We start from the raw sequence: 20893 nt of genomic DNA, 5'->3' as shown, positions 1-20893 counted from the left end.
GTTGTAAAATTATATATATAAATTTAATAAAAAATGATAATCGAAAATAATAACAATAATAATAATAATAACAATAATAATAACAACAACAATAATAATAATAATAACCAAAATATTAATATTGGTCGTAGAAATACACCAAGTAGTGTCACATCAACACCAAGATCAACAGTAAATAACCATGGTAAAAATAATAATGATTCGACAGACCAATTAACAGAGTTAAAACTAGCATTAATAAATAGATCAAAGGTTGCAATAGAGTTAACACAAAATAGATTAAATAGATCCCCTGTTTCACGTATTTGCAAAGAGTAGGTGTTAAAAATAATAATAATAATAATAATAGATAAAATAAAATAATCTTACTAAACTATTTTTTAAATTTAGTATTTATGACCATATAACGATGACAGAGGAGCCATTTGGATCTGAACATCAAAATCCATGGAAAAAATCAGCAGCAACTAGTTTATTACAACAAAATAATACAAGAACAGTTGGAAATGCTAAAACTTATAATGAATACAAAACAGAGCTTAGTAGCGTTATTGCATTTGGTTTACCAGGATCCAAATGTGACGAGTTATTATTTAATATCAAGAAAAGTGATAAGATTCCAGAGGTGGAAAGAGCACATTACCAAAGCTATTTTATTGATCTAGCTGTTTGTGTATTAAGAATCATATTAAAATATAATATTATCAATGCAATTCCATTCCAAAATAAAAGTAATAGTATAGAAAACGCACATAAAATTTTAAAAGTTAAAGATGACACTTTTAATAAAAGACCATTACCATCGAATGTTTTAAATGAATTGAAATCATTTTGGAATGACCCAGCAATTGTAACAACTTATTCCCATCAAAGAGAATCATTATTACCAAAATATTTATTAGATGCTATTAACCAATTTAATATTTGTGCAAGAGTATTTGGTGGTACTTTTAAAAAATTAGAGGAGGGAGAGATTTTACAATTAATTCATAATCCATTAGAAAATTGTTTACCAGAATATGCTTTAACAGATTTAAGGTAATTATTAATAATAGTAGTAGTATAATGGTTAATAATCTTTTTTACTAATTATAATACTTTATAATAAATATAGAATATTAGATATTTCATCATTAAAAATTGAAAATATTGAAAATTGGATTTCGGATTTTACAGATACAAAATCATTTGTTTGGGTTTGTTCATTAGCATCATTTGATTCAGTTGAGGATCAAAATAGAAGATTACCAACAATTAAATCGACACGTATTTTACCAAGAACCAAATCAACAACAAACTTTAAAAAGAGTGGTGGAAATGTTAATAATGCTGGTTCATTGTCACCAAGTTTAAACGGTACCAATGGAAGTAATGGTAATATTTCAATTCACAATAGTGGTGGATCAATACCCAATAACAGTGGAAGCAATAATCAATTGGTAAATAGTAATAGTAATACATCACTTAGTTCAGTTAATGAAGATTCAAATATATCAGTCGAGCAAATCTCTGAAGCTCTTAGTAACAACTCATTAATTAGATCGGTAGAATTGTTTAGATATTTCACAAGATTCATCAAGAGACCAGCAATATTATTCTTTACAGATAAAGACCAGTTTTTAGAAAAAATTAAAAAAGGTGTTGATTTTAGACAATATTTCCCAGAATATAAAGGTAACCCAAAAGAATCCTCAGCAGTTTTCGATTTTATTAAACAACTTTTCACACCTGTAAATGGTATTAGTGGCCATACTACTGTTCACACATCAACTCTAAATGCTTTAGAAGACTTGAAAGTAATTTCTGCAACAATTTTTGCAATTGTTGCCCAAGAATCAATTGACATTTTAATTTAAAAAAAGAAAAAGATTCACACTTCAAATTTATAATAATAATAATAATAATAATAATAATAATAATAATAATAATAATTTAAATATTTTTAATAACTTTATTAAATAATTTTATTAAATAATATTATATATATAATTATGTAAAAAATCAATAATCAATAACAAAAAAAAAAAAATTTTAAAGATTATAAAAAATAAATCTTTTTAATATAAATAAAAATAAATAAAATAATAATAATAATAGTTATTTTAATAAATAAATAAATAAATAATAATATAATAATAATAATAATATTTATAGTTGTAATTTACTAAATTTAAAAAAAAAACCAAAATATATAAATAAAAAATAATATTTAAAAATATTTAAACAATAATTTTATAGTTTTTTATTTTTTTTTTTATACAATTAAAGATTTACTTTTAAATATATTTATTTTAATTTATTTAAACAATTTTTTTTTTTATTAAAGAGCTCTTTTCTTTGGATTTGGTAAATCAGTTGACTCATTTTTTCTCTTTTTGAGTGAGCTATCGCTGTATTCATCTTCGTCATCTTCATCATCCTCATCGTCATCTTCATCATCGCCTTCCTTTATTTCAATCGGAGCACCTTGTTCTCTTAATTTCTTATATTTTTCGACGATTTTGTCCTCTTCCTCTTGGTCGTAGTCATCTTCCTCTTCCTCAGCTTGAGCTTCTTCGGAGATCTCTGAATCAGAATTTTCACTTGATGGTTCATAGTCTTCATCATCTTCGGAATGATAGCTTTGATTTAATATTTCGTACGTTTTGGTTTGCTTGATCTCTTTACCAGACTGTTGTTGCTTATCGTAACTATAATCTGATGAGTCCGAGTCTGATTCTGAATCGTAGTTTGGTGATTGTGGATTGTTATCTATAGTTTTTAAGGTACTACTGGTTGTTGTTGTTGTGGTTGTAGTTGTAGTAGTTTTATTTTTTAATCCTATATTTTCGCTGGCTGATTCTGAATAATCTGATTCATCCTCATCATCATCTGATTCGGATCTTGCTATGGCATTATTGTTTGATTTGGGTATTCTAAGTCCTGATGTTTGACCGTTGGCTGTTTCTTCTTCTTCCTCTTCATCGTCATCATCATCTTCATCATCATCTTTATTATCTGATTCTTCTTCATCATCATCTTCCTCTCCACCTTCCACCTCTGCTTCTTCGTCATCATAATGCTTATTATTTGCATGAGTACTTTTTACAGGTGATTTACCATTCAAATGTGCTATATTTCCATTTCTTTCATTTTCTTCTTCAGAGTCTTCCTCTACAAAGCTTTCGTTGTCTTCTTCTTCATCGTCTTCATCCGACTCATCATCGGCCTCATCTTCAATTTCTTTACCGTTACTAAAATATTAAGAAAAAAAACGAAAATTAGTTTATTATTATTATTATTAATATTTAATTTTTTTATAACATACATATCATAACCATCTAATGCTACAAGTGATTTAATCATTGAAAATAATGCTCTTGGATAGGTTGGTAATAAAGTAACAGGACATGCAAATAAATCTAAAAATTGTAATGAAGGTAAACAATTCTATAGTTGTATAAACAATTAAAATGTTAATAAAATTGAATATTATTTTAGCTTTATAACTATTTAATACTTACCAATGGTTGTAACTCCTCTAATGTTTTAATTTGATTACCACTTAAGCTTAATGATTCTAATTTATCAAAACCTGATAATACTGATAATCCACCTGAAATTCTATTATCATTTAATTCTAGCTGTATTTTTTTTAAAAAAGAAAAAGAAAAATAAAATAAATTAAAATAAAATAAAAAAAATAAATATTAATGTTAATTTGTAAAATAAATTATTAATTTATCCATGTTATTTATTTTTGTTTCTGCTATTATTAAATGTAAAGCATGATGTGATGTATTTTATGAATAATAATAATAATAATAATCAAATGATTTTATTTATAGATTTGATTAAAATAGATGGATAAAAACATAGTTTTTTATGATTATGTGTTTATATTGGTGTGTAGGTGTGTTTAAGTGTGTGTGTATGTTTTTATGTTATTTATTTGTTTTTACTATTATTTTGTGATATGAAATAAAATAATTACTTTTCTTAAATTTTTAAAAATAGGTAAAGTTTCAATAGATTGAAGACTACAACCATTTAATGATAATATCTCTAATTCTGTTAAATCTTTTAAATCTGAAAGTTTTAGTATCCTTCTTTGGTCCAACACAAGTTGATTTACTTCTTTAGGATTTTTTTCACCAATATAAGTTGAGAGTACACTATTATCCATTTGTATTGTATATATATTTTAGTTATTTGTATTTATATTTAATATGTATATGTTTGTTGTGTATGTATGTATGTGTATGTGTATAGGTGTATATATAAATATAAATATATTTATTTTATAATTATTTGTTTTTATTTATTGTTTAATTTATTTATTTATTTATTTTTTTAAAATTTATCAATGAAATTTTTGAAAAACAAAAAAATAAAATTTAAAAAATTAATTTAGTTGATATCAGAGTGTGATTTATTTTTAAAAACTTTTTTGAAAAAAAATGAAATGAAATGAAATGAAAATATTATACAAAAAAAAAAAAAAGAATTATAACTGTACAATTAAAAAAAATAACAAAATTGTAATAGCTTTATTAATAAATATCTCTATTTATAGGGTGTTGTTTATATTATAGGTTTATTTAAATATGAAAATGATTAATTAGAATAAAGAGTTATTTAATATGTGATGTGTGAAATGTCTATATGAATAAAAATCGTTTAAATTATTTATTTTTTAATTTTTTTTTTAATTTTTATATGCACAAAAAAATTTAAAAAAAAATTTTAAAAAAAATTTAAAAAAAATTTTAAAAAAAAAAAAAAAAAAAAAAAAAGAAAAAAAAAAATACAATATATTTATTGTATTATATTACTACTAATTTATAAATGATATCAAGCGTATATTATTTTAAAATGATTTTTCGATTTATTGACTTTTGATCAGATACATTTTTGTTAATATTCATTTAGAAAAAAAATTCTGAATTTAGCTCTTTATTTTCTTTATTTTGATATTTCTTTTTTAGTGTCATTTCTTTGAAATAAAATTATTTCAAAAAAATAAAAAATAAAAATTGAAAAATGAAAAAGTATTATAAATCCTCTATTTATAAAAATTATTTATATATAGAGATAATATTTTTTTAATTATTTTTAAAATTTTTTAAAAATTAAAAAAAAAATAAAAAAAAATAAAATTTAAAATATTTTTTTTTTTTTTTTTAAATTTAAAAAAGAAAACAAAAAAAACAATATAGTTTCGTTGTGTGCATCTCCATCCTAATAAATTATAATCCTCCTCCTATTTTTTTTTTATTTTTTTTTTATTTGTATAGTTTTTTAAATTCATAAAAAAAAACCATAACATATACCTTCATCGACATAAAATTATTTTGTTTAAATAAAATCATACACATACACCATATATAGGAAATAAATATTGTATATAAATATATATATTTTTAAAAATGGGTATCTCATCTAGTACTGAACAAAAAAGTTCAGCTGGTGGTAGTACAGGAGTTGGTGGCAGTATTACAGATCAACAACAACAAAGATTTATTCAACAACAACTTCAACAACATCAACAACAAAGGCAACAACAATTACAACAACAACAACAACAATTACAGCAAAATCAACAATTACAACAACAAAGAAACAAGCAATTGCAACAACAACAACAGTTACAACAACAACAACAACAACAATATAAATCACAACCAATCCCTCAACAAAAAATCCCAACACCAACTAAACAATCATATGGTCAAACTATTATACAATCACCAAAATATTCATCAAGTGGTAAAACACCAGGAGGTTTAGAGTTTAATGTTTTAAGTAAGTTATTATATTTATTATAGTGATCATAATCGGATGTTTATTAACTAAAGTTTATTATCTATCTATTTATCTAAAGTGTCTCCACCATCATCTCCATTAGTTGGACCAATGGGTACACCACAAAGTCCAATCGAAAATCAAGTTGTACCAACAGTTTTTACATGGTCAGGCGGTGGAAAGGATGTTTATGTATCTGGCTCATTTAATAATTGGAAAGAAAAGATACCATTGAACAAGAGTGAAAAAGATTTTACATTAATCTATAATTTAACACCAGGTGTTCATCAATACAAATATATTGTAGATGGTAAATGGATTCATTCAACAGAACAACCAGTAGCTGCAGATATTAAAGGTAATTTATTAAACTTTATTGAGGTTAAAACCAAAGATCCAGCAAATGATTTAAACACATTAAAATGTAAAGTATTGGTAATCTATTAAGAATTTTAATTAAATGTTGTTATTAGTATATTAATATAAAGTTTTATTGTTTATTTATTTAGTATCAACAACACCCCCAGGATCATATAGTAGAACTATTCCAGAGGAGGAGGTACAGAAAATTCCACCACCATCATTACCACCACATTTAAGAAGAGCTCTTTTAAATACCCAACCATCAACTGAAGATCCAACACTTTTACCTTTACCACACCATGTTATGCTTTTACATTTATATAGTTTACCACGTGTTTTCGGTGTAATGATTTTAGGCGTTACACATCGTTATAAAACCAAATTTGTAACAACTGTATTATATAAACCAAACAATGCAACTTCTTCTGATGATTTAGAGGATTAATATTCATCTTACCATTATAATTAGTTCATTTATATTTAATAGCCAATATCCACCAACAAACCATCAATAATGTTAATTTTATCAATCAAAAAAAAAAAAATAATAAAATGTAAATATAATAGTTTAAAAATATTCATCTCATTCAAATAAGGTAATACTTTTTTGTAATATATAGTTTAAATTTTTAAAAAAAGAATATTGTTTAACCAAGAGGTTTTGGAAAATAATTATTTAATATTGTATTTTAACATAATAAATTTATATATAAATTATAATTTTGGTTTTTTAATGAAATTGTGTTTGATTATTTTAAAAAAAAAAAAATTGTGGGCTGGAATGAGCAGTACCCGATGGTTTTAATTTTTTTTTTATACTCACACACTGTGTGAACTATTTAGAGCGTTTGGGGTTATTAATATGAAAAATATTCTTTTATTATATGATTATATTTGATTTTGTAAATATTAATAAATAAATAAATTAAAAAAAAAATTCAAAACAATGTAATTTATATTTTTAAAAAAAATTAGTTTATATTATTTCATTCTCCACTGGATATAGATGTATATGATAAAATGAAAATACTATTAACTTTAATAATTTTATTTTCAAGCTATCTTTTTTCTAAAGGTATTTATAAACATTAATTAGCAAATTAAATAGATTTATTCTAAAATAAAAAATAGATTCCAATTGAAGATAATCTAAAAAAATATTTTAATAAAAATAAATAGAATAAAAGAAAAAATAATAAAATTTAAGAATAGAAAAAAGAGATTCTATTTTTATTATAAAATATTCATTTTTTAATAATTATTGTTTTTTTTTTTTGTTTCACAAATTATATATTATCTAATATTATAGGACAACCACCTGTTGATGTTGGTAGACTAAGACCTTTAGAGATAAATGGTGTAATAAGAAATTTTTAACCAGATAGATCACCAGATTTTGGCATACCTTTATATCTTGAAAGTTATGTTCCAGGTATTATGGCCCCAGTTTAGGCGAAAATAAAAGACCAAAATATTGCTGTGGTGAAAACCCATTCCTTGCTCCTGATGGAACTGTTTTGGTACATAATGAAGAATCATTTAATCAATGGTTTGATTCTGATGCCAATTGTACCAATTATCTATTTACTTTCCCTCTAACTTTTGATGCATGGGAAGACACAGTTCAAATAGGTTATGGTGGTCATGGTGGGCATTCATTTGCCCCAACCGTGGGTCTTGGTTTTGGTAACCCAGCTGATTTTCCTGAATATGCAGGTGATCCATTCAATCAATACTATTGCGTCGAACTTCATTTTTCAACGGTTGCTACCGATCCTGATACTAATTATTTCAGTTTGCAAGCACATGGAGAACTTTGGGTATATTTCAATAATAGTTTGGTTTTTGATAGTGGTGGCGATACACTAGGTAGCGGCGCTGCTACCAAGTTTGAGTACAGATCTATTCCAATGGTCAACTTTGATGGTACAACTGTTTACCCAATAGATGTCTATGCCTGTTTAAGATCTATTGATAATGCCCCAGATGGATCTCCATTTATTTTGTTTTCAGAGGCAAATATTTTCTGTAGTTGATAGATGCTAGTGGTGTATGTAATGGAGATAATATTACAGCACCATGTATCGATGATCCACTATCGTGTGTAGCCAAAACACCAATATGTGGAAATTGCATATCAGGACAAAGACAATGTAGCGGTCAGTCAACCACATGTTCCACACCAAAATGTATCGAGGGCCAAGGTTGTCAAATGGTGGATATTGACTGCAGTGATGAAGATGTTTGTATCGAAAATTTGTGTGATGATCTATTAGGTTGTATTGGTAACCCTATACCAAACTGCTATTGTAACTCGACAACTTGTATAACCACAGATGAATGCCTTCCACGTTCGTGTATTGATAATCAATGTATTGCTGCTCCAGTAGATTGTTCTATATTTTTACCAAATTGTGAAGAATCATTTTGTAACGCTGGTGAATGTATCTGTACTATAAATCCTGGCACCACTGGGGAAGTCACATCTGAAGTTGTAACCACAACTGATTTACCAACTATTACATCCACAATATCCGTTACAACCACATCAACCACTATTATATCAGCCACTGCCACATCAGCCACTACCACATCAGCCACTACCACATCAACTGGTTCGGAAACATCCATTGGCATTACCACCCACTACAGACCAGAGATATATATTTGCTCTGATGACTCTTGCCCATATGAATACTGTTGTATACAATTAAAGAAGAGCTATACTTGTGTTTCAAAATATTTTGAACATCAATGTTCCCCTCAAAGATTACCAGACTATTTTTAAAAACAAGTAAAATATTATTTTAATAAAACCGCAATAGTTTTAATTGAAAATGTTCCTTTTTGTTAATAATTGGTTAATTGTTTATGACAAATGAAAAACTACAATCCAAAATAATATCTATTTATTATAACAATAAAAACCATTTATATACATTATTCTTTATTTAATCTAATTATTAAAAATTATAAAATGAAAATATTGAATTTTTTTTATTTTTTTATTTTAATTAAATTTTATTTAAAATCATTTCAATGTAGTTTTAATAAATACTAAATACCAGATATTCACAGATTAATATTTAATTATATTTTATTTATTTATTTTATTATATTTTTGATTTTTAATTTTATTCTTTATAAGATGGTACGATATCGATAGTTTTAGAACTCTAGCCAAGGTATATTAAGTAGATAGGTTATTAAAAATTATTTACGTATAAAATTTAAATATATTTCTTAACCCACACTTTTTTTTCAATAATTTTTTTTTTTTTTTTTTTTTTTTTTTTTTTTTTTTTTTTTTCCAAAAAAAACCCATTTACAAATTATAATTTATTTTTAAAATAAATTATAGTTTTTTAAACAAGTACAAAGAATGAAATTAATAATTACACTTTTAATATTTGCAACTTTATTATATACAATTAATGCATCTAATAATGGATTCAATTCATTTACAATCAAAGGAAATGCAGAAAATTGTAATTTAATTATTGGTACAAATAATAAATGTGTTAGTGCATGTGGTAAATCAATTACAATAACAAAAAAATTCATGTCTTCAAATGACCAAGTATACACATTCCAATCGTATATAGACCAAGATAGTTGTAAAAAAAATGCTCTTCCCACAAATACCGATTTCGAATGTGGTGATAAAATAGTATCAATTGATGATATTACAATTCAATGCATAGTCTCATCACCAGAAGAAATCAAAGCTAGAGATACCCAAAGTAACAATCAAATTAATAGTCAACAAAGCCAACAAAATCAACAAAATCAACAAAATAATCATGAAGGAAACTCATCCTCAACACTAATCTATTCTGTAACACTAATTGCTTCATCCTTATTTGCATTATTAATTATTTAAATAAATAAATAATATCTAATTAAAAAATATAATATTATTTAAAATTAAATATTGATTTTTTTAAAATCTCAAAAGATTTTTTGCAGTGTTTTTTATCTTACATTATAAATAACCAGGGTTTTAAAATATATATATATGGTTCCCAGTATCTTTAAAGTATAGTATTAAAATAATGAAATTAAAAGAAATATTAAAATAAAGTTCTTATGAAATTGAATTAAAAAAAAAAATAGATATTAGGAGATATTTTATTTGTCATTTATGTGAAAAGATTTTTATACCAACAAAATATTTTTTTTTTTTTTAAAATTTGATTCAATTCCCAAATGATTTTTTTAAAATATCTTTTCAACTAAAAAATTATAAATAAAATAGTTTAAAATTTTTTTTTTTATTTTATTATTTTATCATTACACATAAAAAGTTATATTTATATAAAAAAATGGGATTCAAAAAAACATTATTTGCAACATCGTTGGCATTAGCTTTATCATCAGTGTCTGCTGATGTATTAAGTTGCTCTCAAATTTCAGATTTAGCTGCACAATACTTTGGTGAAAACAATTCTACTCTTGTTACCACCATGATTTGTATTTCACACTATGAATCCAGTTGGAACACTAATGCTTATAACCCTAGTGGAGCTTCAGGTAATTAAAATTTTTTATTATTATTTTGGCCAAATAGTACAAGTATCTAATTGTTTATTTATTTAATCAAATTTTTATAGGTTTATGGCAAATTATGCCAGAGGTATTTAATTTATTTTTTATTTTATAATTTTTTATATTATTAAAACTAATTTTATTTTTTTATTTATTTTTTTAGCATTGCGGTGGGGTAATTAATTTTTTAATTATTTTTTTTATTTTTTTTTTTATTATTTTTTTATTAAAAACTTCATATTAATTGATTAAAATAATTAAAATTGTATTTAGCTCTGTCCACAATGTTCAAGTCCATCAGATTTATTCAATGCTGATATAAATGCCCAGTGCGCAGTTGATGTATACAATGCACAAGGTTTTGGTGCTTGGACAACCTATGGTAGGATTTTATTTTAAAGTCGATAGTGTTTAAAAGGTAAAACTAATTTAAAAATTTTTATTTAACTTTTAGATGATGGTGATTGTGATGGATGGACTGGTTGCAGTGGTAAGTATTTAAAGGGAAGGCTTTATTTTATTAACTGTTTTAATTAATTTAATTTTTAATATAGCCTCAACTAGTTCAGGATCTAATAGTGGTTCACCAACTGGTTCAAACAGTGGCTCAAACAGTGGCTCATCATACAGTGGCTCAAACAGTGGTTCAAACAGTGGTTCAAACAGTGGTTCAAACAGTGGTTCAAACAGTGGTTCAAATAGTGGTTCAAATAGTGGTTCAAATAGTGGTTCAAACAGTGGTTCAAACAGTGGTTCAAACAGTGGAAGTGCTACAGGCACAGGTGCATCCACTGGTGATAGCTCCAATTCAGGCTCAGGTACAGGCTCAGGTAGAGCCAATCATTTTACAGTATATTAGCCAACTATTAAAAAAAAAAACAAATGTTTACTTGATATTCAATACTCTTTTGTATTCTTTTTTTATTTATTTCGACAGGTTAATAAAAACTATTATTAAACTATGGTTTAATCAAACTTTAATTTTGTTTTGTTCTTTTAAATAAACTTTTATATTTCTTTTTTTAAATGAATTTTAAATTTTAAATTTTAATTAATTAATGTAATTAATTGAAGTTTATTTGATATTATTATTATTATTATAATATAACTATTATAATATAATTATTAATTGTTATTATTATTATTAAACTCTTTAGATTTAAACCCCAACGCCGTCATAGTCATCAATAATTAATTTATCTATGTCATGATCCATTATATCTTCCTCATCGCTTGTGTCATAGTCTACAAGTAAATTGATTCTATCTGATTCGATTTCTTTTAATTCTCTACTTTTTCTGCATCTGCAAATATGTTTTTCAAAGAAATAAATATAGTGTTTAGTAAAGCCCTCGTTGATACCATATACAATACAATTCAAAAAGCCTATAGCAAATTAATATTGTTAATATTTATTTAATACATATATATTTTTTATAAAATAGAAAATCAATACATACCTTGAAGTGGTTGTAATAGTAATTGGAAGGCATATAAGGAGAATTGAGGATCGTTAGGTTTTGAAAAATTTTGAAAACTATTAATGATTGTTGGTAATTGAGATAAAGTGAACGCTATTAAATAGAATGATACTATAATATTAACCTTTGAAACCAAAGAATTTGAATGTTGAGAAATTTTCCATCGAATTGCAACAAATACTAATAGATTTATAAAAAATACTGCTATCAAAGGAACGTAATAAAGTAATCTAAAAACACTAGTGGGGTCATATAAAAAACACCTAATATTAAACAATAATTGTAAATAATGATAATGATAAACAATAAAGAATAAAAATGAATAGTGTCAATAACTTACCATGAAGCAGTTCTTCCATATGCGTGAAATAATAATGAAACTAATGCTGTAATAAAAGGTATACCCCAACAAACCATATGAAAATATTTTAACCAATGATTTAACTCGTATCTACTTGTAAAAAATACAACAAATAAACTAATAGAAATACACATTGTCCAAAAATAAGAAGAGGATAAAAAAAATACCAATCTATATATTATTATTATTATTATTATTAATGTTTGTTAGTATTGTTAAACTATTTGTCATATAAACCCAATGCCAATAGTTACCCCATTCCTTGAAGATTGCACATTACCGTATTTCTTCTACCAAATGGTAAATATGAAATTGCAGACATTAAATCTGATAATGATAAAAAAAATATTAATTTTGTTGCAAAAGATCTAACATCTTTAAATAAAATAAATGTTATAATAATAAATAATGCTCCAGCACAGCCCATCCCACTACTAATATAAACTATACTATCTAATTTTTCTATTTGCTCTTTTGTAAAGTGATCATAACCACTATCATCGCTGATGCTACTGGTGATACTACTACCACTACCTATATTATTATTACTTCCTATACTACTATTATTGTTTATTTTGAATACATTTTTAAAATCTATATTATTGTTATTGCTGTTAAATTCCGCCGACGAAACATTAACCACTATAATACAACATAGTATCAATAGTATTGTTTTTGATAAATATTTAAAAACCAACATATAAATATTATAAATAATAATTAGTTGTATATAAAAATTTAAGTTTCTTTTAATTTAAAAAAAAAAAATTTTTAAAAAAATAAAAAAAAAAAATTTTTTTTAAAAAAATAAATAATATTTTATAAATATAATATGTTTGCTTTTTTTTTTTTATATAAAATTTTTATTTGTTTTTTTTTTTTTTTTGAAAATTAAATTAATTAAATTAAACTAAATTAAATTAATTAAACTACAATGATTAAATAAAATTAATTGAACCAAAAGTCATTATTGTTGTTACTGTTATTTTGTTGTGGTTGTGGGTTAAAAAAATTATTATTACTATTATTATTATTAAAATTGTTATTGTTTTGTTGTGGTGATGAAAAGAAATCATTTGAGTTTCCAAAGTTTCCAAATGGATCAATATTATTGTTTTGTGAGTGTTGTGGTTGTTGTTGTTGTTGTTGTGGTTGATTGAAAAAATTATTACTTTGTTGTTGTTGTTGTGGTTGTTGTTGTTGTGGTGATGAAAAGAAATCATTTTGTTGAGATCCTGATTGTTGAACAATTGGTCTAACACCTTTTGAACCTGCTGGTGGTGGTGGGGATAAAAGGAAACCGCCACCAGCTCCTGTTACAACTGCTATTTTATTTTGTTGTTGTTGTGGAGCATTCTTTACTGGTGCTTTAAATGGAATATGAATGGTTTGACCAGTTTTTAAACTATAATCTTTCTTTGGTTCGTTTTCATATTTCTTTTTTTGAACCTCAATATCTTTTTTATTTTTAACATAGCTAAAAATGATAAATATTAGTATTGATATTATGCTATATTTGAAGATAAAAATATAATAATTACTTTTGATGATCTTGTAAAGTTGCACTAAAATCGAAAGCATCGGATCTATCAGTGAAACCCATACCAACAAAAGCATGACGCTCTCCATCTTTAATTTTAATGACAAAGTAACGGCTACTATCAACGACTGGTTCTACTGCAGTGCTGTCGACTGGACATTGTGCGAAAATTTCACCACTGTTTGGATCTTCGAATCTAATTACACATAAATCCCCTCTTGCAACAATAACCAATCTACCTGACCAAATATATGTTGATGGATCCCAATCTTGTGCTTTATAACCTTGTGCACTTGGTCTTGGTGGAATTCTATAAATAAAACATTCTTTTTTAATTAATAATGTTTGTTCATGATCTTCTTCCATTTTTTTCTTTTTAATTTAATTAATTATTATTATTTATTATTTCTATTATAAATATCTTCTTTTTTTTTTTTTTATTTTAATTCCACAAAACACACTAATACTAAAATGTAGAATACTATTATGTATAAAATAAAATGATATTTTTTGTTAATGAAAAAATAAAAATAATAAAAAAAAAATTAAAAAAAAATTAAAAAAAAAAAAAAAAATATTTTAAAAAAAAAAAATTTCAAAATAATAATTTTTATTTAAATACACATATTGAGGTTGCTTGCAACCTTGAATATCTGGGAACGCAATCCATTTTCGATAAACTATTCTCTCTTTTTCATTTTCAATTTAATCATTTCATATATATATTTCAAAAACCTATTTAAATATAAATAAAAAATTTTAATTTTAATTTTAATTTTTTTTTTTTTTTAAATTTAATATTTTTTTAAATTTTTATTTTTTTTTTTATATAATAATAAAGAAAATATGACTAAAAAAAGATTTTGTATATATAAATAACCTCTTCAACATTTTATAACAATAATTATATATTTTTTTTATTTTCAATTTCAAAATAAAGATGCCTTCGTGGAAAGAAAAGGCACTTTCATATATTACAAAAGAAAAAATTACAAAATCCCAAGTAGAGCATTTATCAAGCAGTGCCGTAGAAACGTGTTTAGAACGAAACGATGTAGGCATACCTTTACTATATATATAAAGCAACACCAAAACATATACTAATATTTTATAAACTTAATAGTACATAACTTACTTTTCAAACTCATTAAATGACATTTTAAACAACTGTAATGTAAAATATATTCTATCAGTATTATATGTAGTTGACGGTATATTAAAACTGCTTCACAAGAAAAAAGTTAGCGATAACATATTACAAAATTTCAAAACATCATTTTCCTCAATACTGGAAAGGAATGAAAAGAAAATTTTACAACAAACACCTGAACCCGACTGTAAAAAACTTATAAAACTATTTCAGTTTTGGATAGAAAGAGATGATTTCGATCAACATTTAATTAAAAAATGGGTATATAGAATTTCCGATGACCTAGGAATAGATTTAAGTAATAGTAACAATAATAAAAACAATAATAATAATAATAATAATAATAATAATAATAATAATAATAATAATAATATTAATAATAACAAAACTACCACCACTACCACCGCTACAACTATTGCAAAAAGCCATAATAACAAAAGAGAATTTAGTAAAGAAGATGAAGTATTTAATAATAATTTTGAAATCAACGATATATTAGAACCCGAATTAAAATATCAAAAAACTTCACATAACAATATAGAAAATTTTGGGGGGCTTTCAATAACACCAAATAATAATAGACCAAGGAAACACGATCACAATTATATTTATTTATTACCAACAGAAATGTTTTATGAAATATTTTCAAATCTTTCGGTAGCAACCTTATCAAGGATAGCAAGAGTTTCAAAATTTTTTAGATATATAACTATTCACCTACCATTTATCAAGGCAATGACATTCGATGTTAATATACCACCAGATGATATTAGAAGGGCTCTAATTCAATTCAACATGGTAGTTAAAATTGATTTATCATTCAATAAGAATATTTGTGAACCCATTATTCAAACCATTATAAATCATTGCCGCCATTTGAAAAAGCTCGATGTTTCTGGATGTTTGGGCCTGGATCTGGGAGTGATATCAAGTCTGCTTGGTGGCATAGTTGAAAAAAAGAGAAAATCAAAAACAACATCCATACCAAAGTCAAAACCGAGCAAAAGAGCACTCCGCGAAATTCTATATAGTGTTGAAAGAGGCTTAGAGAGTCCTTTATCCAAAAACAGAGACTCAACTTTCAAAACCACTGGTCACCAGGAGATGGATATTACCGTTAAAGAAACTACCCCACCCATTGTAGAAACCGAACCAAATTTTAGAGAAACTCTCGAATCATTATCAATCTCACAAATTGTAGATCAAAAATCAAATAGAAACCAATTAATTTTTAAAACCATTTTTAATGATAAAAATGGTACAAATATCAATAATTTAAGGAAATTAGATATTAGTTGTTGTCATGGTTTGATCTTTTTAACAATGCAAGATTACCAATACCCCCTATCAAACACCATCCAGACGTTAAACATTGATTGCTACTGTAACCACATTGATATTAAAAGCTATTCTGTTGGTCTATCAAATATACCAATCAACTTTCCAAATTTAAAAAAACTTTATTCGCTGTCTGAACCAGGTCCAGAGTTCCCAAACCTTTCTTCGCAACCAATTCGAGTTATTTCAAATAATATTTGGAAAGCAGTTTTATCAAATGATATTAACCAAATTAACGACTTGTTACAATATCAAACGTAAGTTTAATAACGATAAGCAGCATAAAAAATATTAAATTTTTATACTAAAACTATTTATTTTATAAATTTAATAGTAGATCAACATTAAATAAAAGATATAGCAGTGGAACTACAGCATTATATGCCGCTTGTAAATTTGGATATGTAAAAACAATAGATTTATTATTAGATAGAGAAGAGTGTGATTGGTCAATAGGTGACCAGAATGGAATTACCCCATTAACAATTTCTCAAAATATATTTATAGTTCAAATGTTATTATCAAAAGGGGTCAAAGCATATAACGAATTTGAAATCACTTTTGTTAAGGTGTGTGAGATACTACTAAAATATCACCCATTCCTCAATAAACAATCAAATTCCAAACCAACGGATCCAAAAGATGATGAATTTGATCAACTTTTAAAACTATTACTATTAGAAAGGAAATTACCCGATGGTTTTTTAATGACAAGAGAAATTTTTCAACAAAATGCAATTTTAATATGTAAATTTATAAAGAATTTTGATTTTTTTAAATCGTAAGTTAATAATAACTAATGTACTTTTTAAATATATTTACTTACAATCATTTTAATAAACAGGTATATTGAAAACTCGTATAGAAATTTAAAAAGATTTGAACTTGTTCAGCAAACACTTAGAAATGACGATATTTACGACAGATTTATATTTGAACATTTGGACAAAACATATCAACAAAAAATTTATTTAATACTTTTTAATAACTACATTAAATAGTAAATAGTTAATAAATAAAAAAAAATATTTAACATTCAATAACATACTTTAGTCACTATATTAATAATTCAATCACTTTATTTTATTTTTTTCATTTCAAAAATTGTTATTCCCACAAAAGAAATAAAGATTTATTGTTATTAAATTTTTTTATAAAAAATATAAATTAAAAAAATTAATCAAGTTTAGCATTTTTACCAAATGACATTATTCAAATTAGCAGTATTTAGAAATAAAAAGTAGTAATGAGAAAATTAGTAGACTCAGTTCATGTTAGCTATATCCATCAAAGCTTAAATTTTGTGATGAAGGTCATACACAGTGGATGAACTGTAAGCAAAATGGTGCTTTTAGAAAGAGTTTCAATTAAATCAAAAATTCGATATTACAAGTGGTTCATCATTAAAAACAATTTATCTTGGTTTTAAAACTATTAACCACCTTGAATATATACATTAGAATGACGGTGTTTATCTAATACCGGGTATGTGTTTTTATTACATATTTTTTTTATATTTTTTTTTTTTAAAAAATTATATTTTTTTTTTTATTTTTTTTTATTTTTTTTTTTTTTTAATATATATTACTATATGTTATTTATATTTGTTTTAAATTATATTATTGAAAGGTTTTTAATTTTTTGTTTTTTTTTTTTTATATTATTATTGATGACTATAATAATTTATAAATATTTTTTTGTTTTGTTTTGTTTTTTTAAAGTATAATACAACCATTTTTCTTTTTATCTTTCTTTTTATCTTTTTTGTCTGGAACGCTGGTGGTGTTTGAAGTACCATCTGTACTCTTTTTATCCATACCTCTTGATTCAAGTACAATTTCAATTGCAGAGTTGAAAACTTCTTCTAAACCTTCACGAGTTTTAGCTGAAACTTCTAAATATTTCTTAGCTTTGATTTGTTTTTGCATTGAAACACCCATATCGTGAGTAACTGGTTCAAATTTACCAGAGTTTGGATCTGGATGTTGTTGTTCACGTAAATCAATTTTGGTACCAACAAGAATTGATGGTACATCTGGAATATAATGGTTAACTTCTGGTGCCCATTTATCTCTAATGGCTTCATATGATGATTGACTGATAGTACTAAAACAAAGGAGAACAACATCAGCACCTGGATATGATAATGGACGAAGTCTAAAATAATAAAGAATTGGCCAATTAATAAATTGTTATTTAATATTTATGTTTGTCGTATTATAATATTATTTACCTGTCGTATTCTTCTTGACCTGCAGTATCCCATAAGTGTACTTTAATATCTTCATTTCCTCTCTTTCTGGTAGCTGTATAATTTTCAAAGACGGTTGGTACATAATCTACTGGGAAATCATTTTGAGCATAACAAATTAAAAGACAAGTTTTACTGTAAAATTATTTAATTGGTTTATATTAATAAATTGATAAAATTAAGTTTAAAAGATGATTTGATAGTTTGTTGATTTTTGTTTGTAAAAATTGAATATTTTAAAATAAATAAAAAAATATTAATATTTAGCTCCATATAGTTTATGTTTAAAGATAATATAAAAGTAATTACCCAACTGCACCATCACCAACAACAACTAATTTAACTCTTGTAGCACCTGAACCTGTATCCTATTGAAGTTTAAAATAAATGTATATTGTTGTTAAAATTATGATTCACTTGATTTAATTTCTTGCTATATTTATGAAACAACTTACTTCTGACATTTTCTTTTAATATATATTGTAAAGTTTTGTTACAGTTAAATAAATAAATAAATTTTGATTCTTGAGTTTTATATAATATAAAATTATTCTGTTTGAACTTTTAAAATATGCTATAATAAAAATTAAGAAATTAATTTTTTTGATTAGTTTAATGTTTTTATATAAAAAAAGTGTTATAAAGAAGAAAAAACAATTTAAAAAATAAATATATAAATATACACAATAATCAAAAAAAATTAAAAAAAAATTAAAAAAAAAAAAATTAAAAAAAAAAAAATTAAAAAAAAAAAAAAAAAAAAAAAAAAGAATTTATGTTGTGTTGATAAAAAAAGAAAGAAAAAAATAGTGTGGATGTGTTATTTATTGTTATAATGTTTACAGTATATTAAAGTTATAAGTTATATTATGTATTATAAAATTAAATGTTAAATATATGAAAAAAAAAATTATCGTAATGTTAAATTTTATATAAAAAAAAATTTTAAAAAAATTAAAAAATTGAAAATTTTTTTTTTTTTAATGAATATTTTATGATAAAAAATGGAATATAAATGGCTAGGTGGAGTGAATTTTTTTTTTTTTTTTTAAAAGAATTATATATAATAATAGTTTAAAAAACTAAACAAAGAAAAATATTAAATAAATATTTTGATATATACAAAAAAATAAATAAATAAAAAAATAAAAAAAGGAAGACAAAAAACGTTTTGAAATAGTGAATATTAGGAGAAATAAAAATACAATATAAGAAAAAAATATTGTTTTAAAATATTTGTATTTTTGATTTATGTTTGATTATTAGGAAAATAAAAAAAAATTTATCTTTTTTGTTTCATTGACAGTAATTACGAATATTTACATACAATTTCTAAATTTTATACAAAAAAATAAGATAGAAATAATAATTATATTTTTGGGTTATATAAATAAAAAAATGAAAAAAAAAAAAAAAAAATTTCAAAAAAAAGAAAATAAAAAATTATAAAAATCTTTTTTTTTCATTTTTTTTTAAAGGTAACTTTTTATTTATTTTCTTTGAATAAAAAAAAAAAAAAAAAGATGGTATCTTTTTGTGTTAATTGAGATTATAACGTTGTATGTGTTATATATGCATACCTATTTTCAAAACAAAAAATAAAATAAAATAAAATAAAATAAAATAATAGAAAAAAAAAAAATAGTAATAAACAATTAAATAAATAACAAGAAAAAAAAATTTAATCAAACCTTTTATTAATTATTGTTTGTGGTTTTTTTTTTTTAAAAATCAAACGATTTTGTTTTTTTTACTGTTTTTCCCCCAAAATTACTTTTAAAATGTTTATAAAATTTTAATAATTAAAACCGATCAACAGTGTTTTTTTAGAATAAACCCAATCTAAAAATAGAATAAAATTATAATATTTTTTAAATAAACCAATTCAAAAAAAATTTTTACAAAGAAAAAATTCAATTTAAAATTTTTTTTTTTTTTAAAAATTTTTTTCAATTCAAAGGGGAATTTTTTTTTTTTTTTGGGACTTTCCCAAACACCAAATTGGTTGGTTGGACCGGGGGGGGGGACGGGACCCACAAAAACAAAAAATGGGAAGCTTTGGTAGAGAGAAAACACC

At 23.9% G+C, this 20893-nt stretch overlaps 10 protein-coding genes across 10 annotated transcripts; 6 read left to right on the top strand and 4 right to left on the bottom strand.

The window, feature by feature from the left end:
* Positions 1-33: 33 nt before the first annotated feature.
* gbqA (uncharacterized protein) lies at positions 34-1856 on the top strand (the record flags this gene model as incomplete). Its single annotated transcript, XM_003288763.1, has 3 exons — positions 34-314; positions 391-1038; positions 1115-1856. The coding sequence occupies 3 exons, from the start codon at positions 34-36 to the stop codon at positions 1854-1856; spliced, it is 1671 nt and encodes a 556-aa protein (XP_003288811.1).
* A 464-nt stretch (positions 1857-2320) lies between these two features.
* Positions 2321-4165, bottom strand: DICPUDRAFT_153083 (uncharacterized protein; the record flags this gene model as incomplete). The annotated part of the gene is made up of 4 exons (XM_003288747.1): positions 2321-3233; positions 3308-3429; positions 3504-3623; positions 3974-4165. 4 exons carry the CDS (start codon positions 4163-4165, stop codon positions 2321-2323), a joined length of 1347 nt encoding a protein of 448 aa, XP_003288795.1.
* Positions 4166-5408: 1243 nt separating this feature from the next.
* On the top strand, positions 5409-6592 carry DICPUDRAFT_153082 (uncharacterized protein; the record flags this gene model as incomplete). Its single annotated transcript, XM_003288762.1, has 3 exons — positions 5409-5784; positions 5864-6208; positions 6294-6592. The coding sequence occupies 3 exons, from the start codon at positions 5409-5411 to the stop codon at positions 6590-6592; spliced, it is 1020 nt and encodes a 339-aa protein (XP_003288810.1).
* Positions 6593-7167: 575 nt separating this feature from the next.
* DICPUDRAFT_79572 (uncharacterized protein) lies at positions 7168-8935 on the top strand (the record flags this gene model as incomplete). Its single annotated transcript, XM_003288761.1, has 4 exons — positions 7168-7222; positions 7457-7506; positions 7569-8175; positions 8223-8935. The coding sequence occupies 4 exons, from the start codon at positions 7168-7170 to the stop codon at positions 8933-8935; spliced, it is 1425 nt and encodes a 474-aa protein (XP_003288809.1).
* Positions 8936-9529: 594 nt separating this feature from the next.
* DICPUDRAFT_153080 (uncharacterized protein) lies at positions 9530-10030 on the top strand (the record flags this gene model as incomplete). Its single annotated transcript, XM_003288760.1, has 1 exon — positions 9530-10030. The coding sequence occupies one exon, from the start codon at positions 9530-9532 to the stop codon at positions 10028-10030; it is 501 nt and encodes a 166-aa protein (XP_003288808.1).
* A 442-nt stretch (positions 10031-10472) lies between these two features.
* DICPUDRAFT_153079 (uncharacterized protein) lies at positions 10473-11554 on the top strand (the record flags this gene model as incomplete). The annotated part of the gene is made up of 5 exons (XM_003288759.1): positions 10473-10680; positions 10761-10783; positions 10969-11077; positions 11150-11185; positions 11250-11554. The coding sequence occupies 5 exons, from the start codon at positions 10473-10475 to the stop codon at positions 11552-11554; spliced, it is 681 nt and encodes a 226-aa protein (XP_003288807.1).
* A 300-nt stretch (positions 11555-11854) lies between these two features.
* On the bottom strand, positions 11855-13237 carry DICPUDRAFT_34601 (uncharacterized protein; the record flags this gene model as incomplete). The annotated part of the gene is made up of 4 exons (XM_003288746.1): positions 11855-12081; positions 12156-12439; positions 12517-12708; positions 12792-13237. 4 exons carry the CDS (start codon positions 13235-13237, stop codon positions 11855-11857), a joined length of 1149 nt encoding a protein of 382 aa, XP_003288794.1.
* Positions 13238-13423: 186 nt separating this feature from the next.
* On the bottom strand, positions 13424-14579 carry DICPUDRAFT_48138 (uncharacterized protein). The gene is made up of 2 exons (XM_003288745.1): positions 14079-14579; positions 13424-14014 (listed from the first exon to the last, which is right to left on the bottom strand). The coding sequence occupies exons 1-2, from the start codon at positions 14441-14443 to the stop codon at positions 13486-13488; spliced, it is 894 nt and encodes a 297-aa protein (XP_003288793.1). The 5' UTR covers positions 14444-14579; the 3' UTR covers positions 13424-13485.
* Positions 14580-15017: 438 nt separating this feature from the next.
* DICPUDRAFT_79567 (uncharacterized protein) lies at positions 15018-17566 on the top strand (the record flags this gene model as incomplete). Its single annotated transcript, XM_003288758.1, has 4 exons — positions 15018-15131; positions 15201-16822; positions 16900-17346; positions 17410-17566. 4 exons carry the CDS (start codon positions 15018-15020, stop codon positions 17564-17566), a joined length of 2340 nt encoding a protein of 779 aa, XP_003288806.1.
* Positions 17567-18141: 575 nt separating this feature from the next.
* racE (uncharacterized protein) lies at positions 18142-19280 on the bottom strand (the record flags this gene model as incomplete). The annotated part of the gene is made up of 4 exons (XM_003288744.1): positions 18142-18722; positions 18799-18951; positions 19126-19184; positions 19272-19280. 4 exons carry the CDS (start codon positions 19278-19280, stop codon positions 18281-18283), a joined length of 663 nt encoding a protein of 220 aa, XP_003288792.1. The 3' UTR covers positions 18142-18280.
* Between the last annotated feature and the right edge of the window lie 1613 nt (positions 19281-20893).

Source organism: Dictyostelium purpureum, assembly GCF_000190715.1.
Source record: "Dictyostelium purpureum unplaced genomic scaffold DICPUscaffold_148, whole genome shotgun sequence".
In the NCBI taxonomy this organism is placed as follows: Eukaryota; Evosea; class Eumycetozoa; order Dictyosteliales; family Dictyosteliaceae; genus Dictyostelium; species Dictyostelium purpureum.
This window is presented reverse-complemented; position numbering and strand designations above follow the sequence as displayed.

Coding starts and splice junctions, on each gene's coding strand:
- DICPUDRAFT_48138 (XM_003288745.1), bottom strand. CDS start 14,443: ATGGAAGAAGATCATGAACAAACATTATTAATTAAAAAAGAATGTTTT. Junction 14,015..14,078: donor ACTTTACAAGATCATCAAAA/GTAATTATTATA, acceptor TATCATTTTTAG/CTATGTTAAAAATAAAAAAG.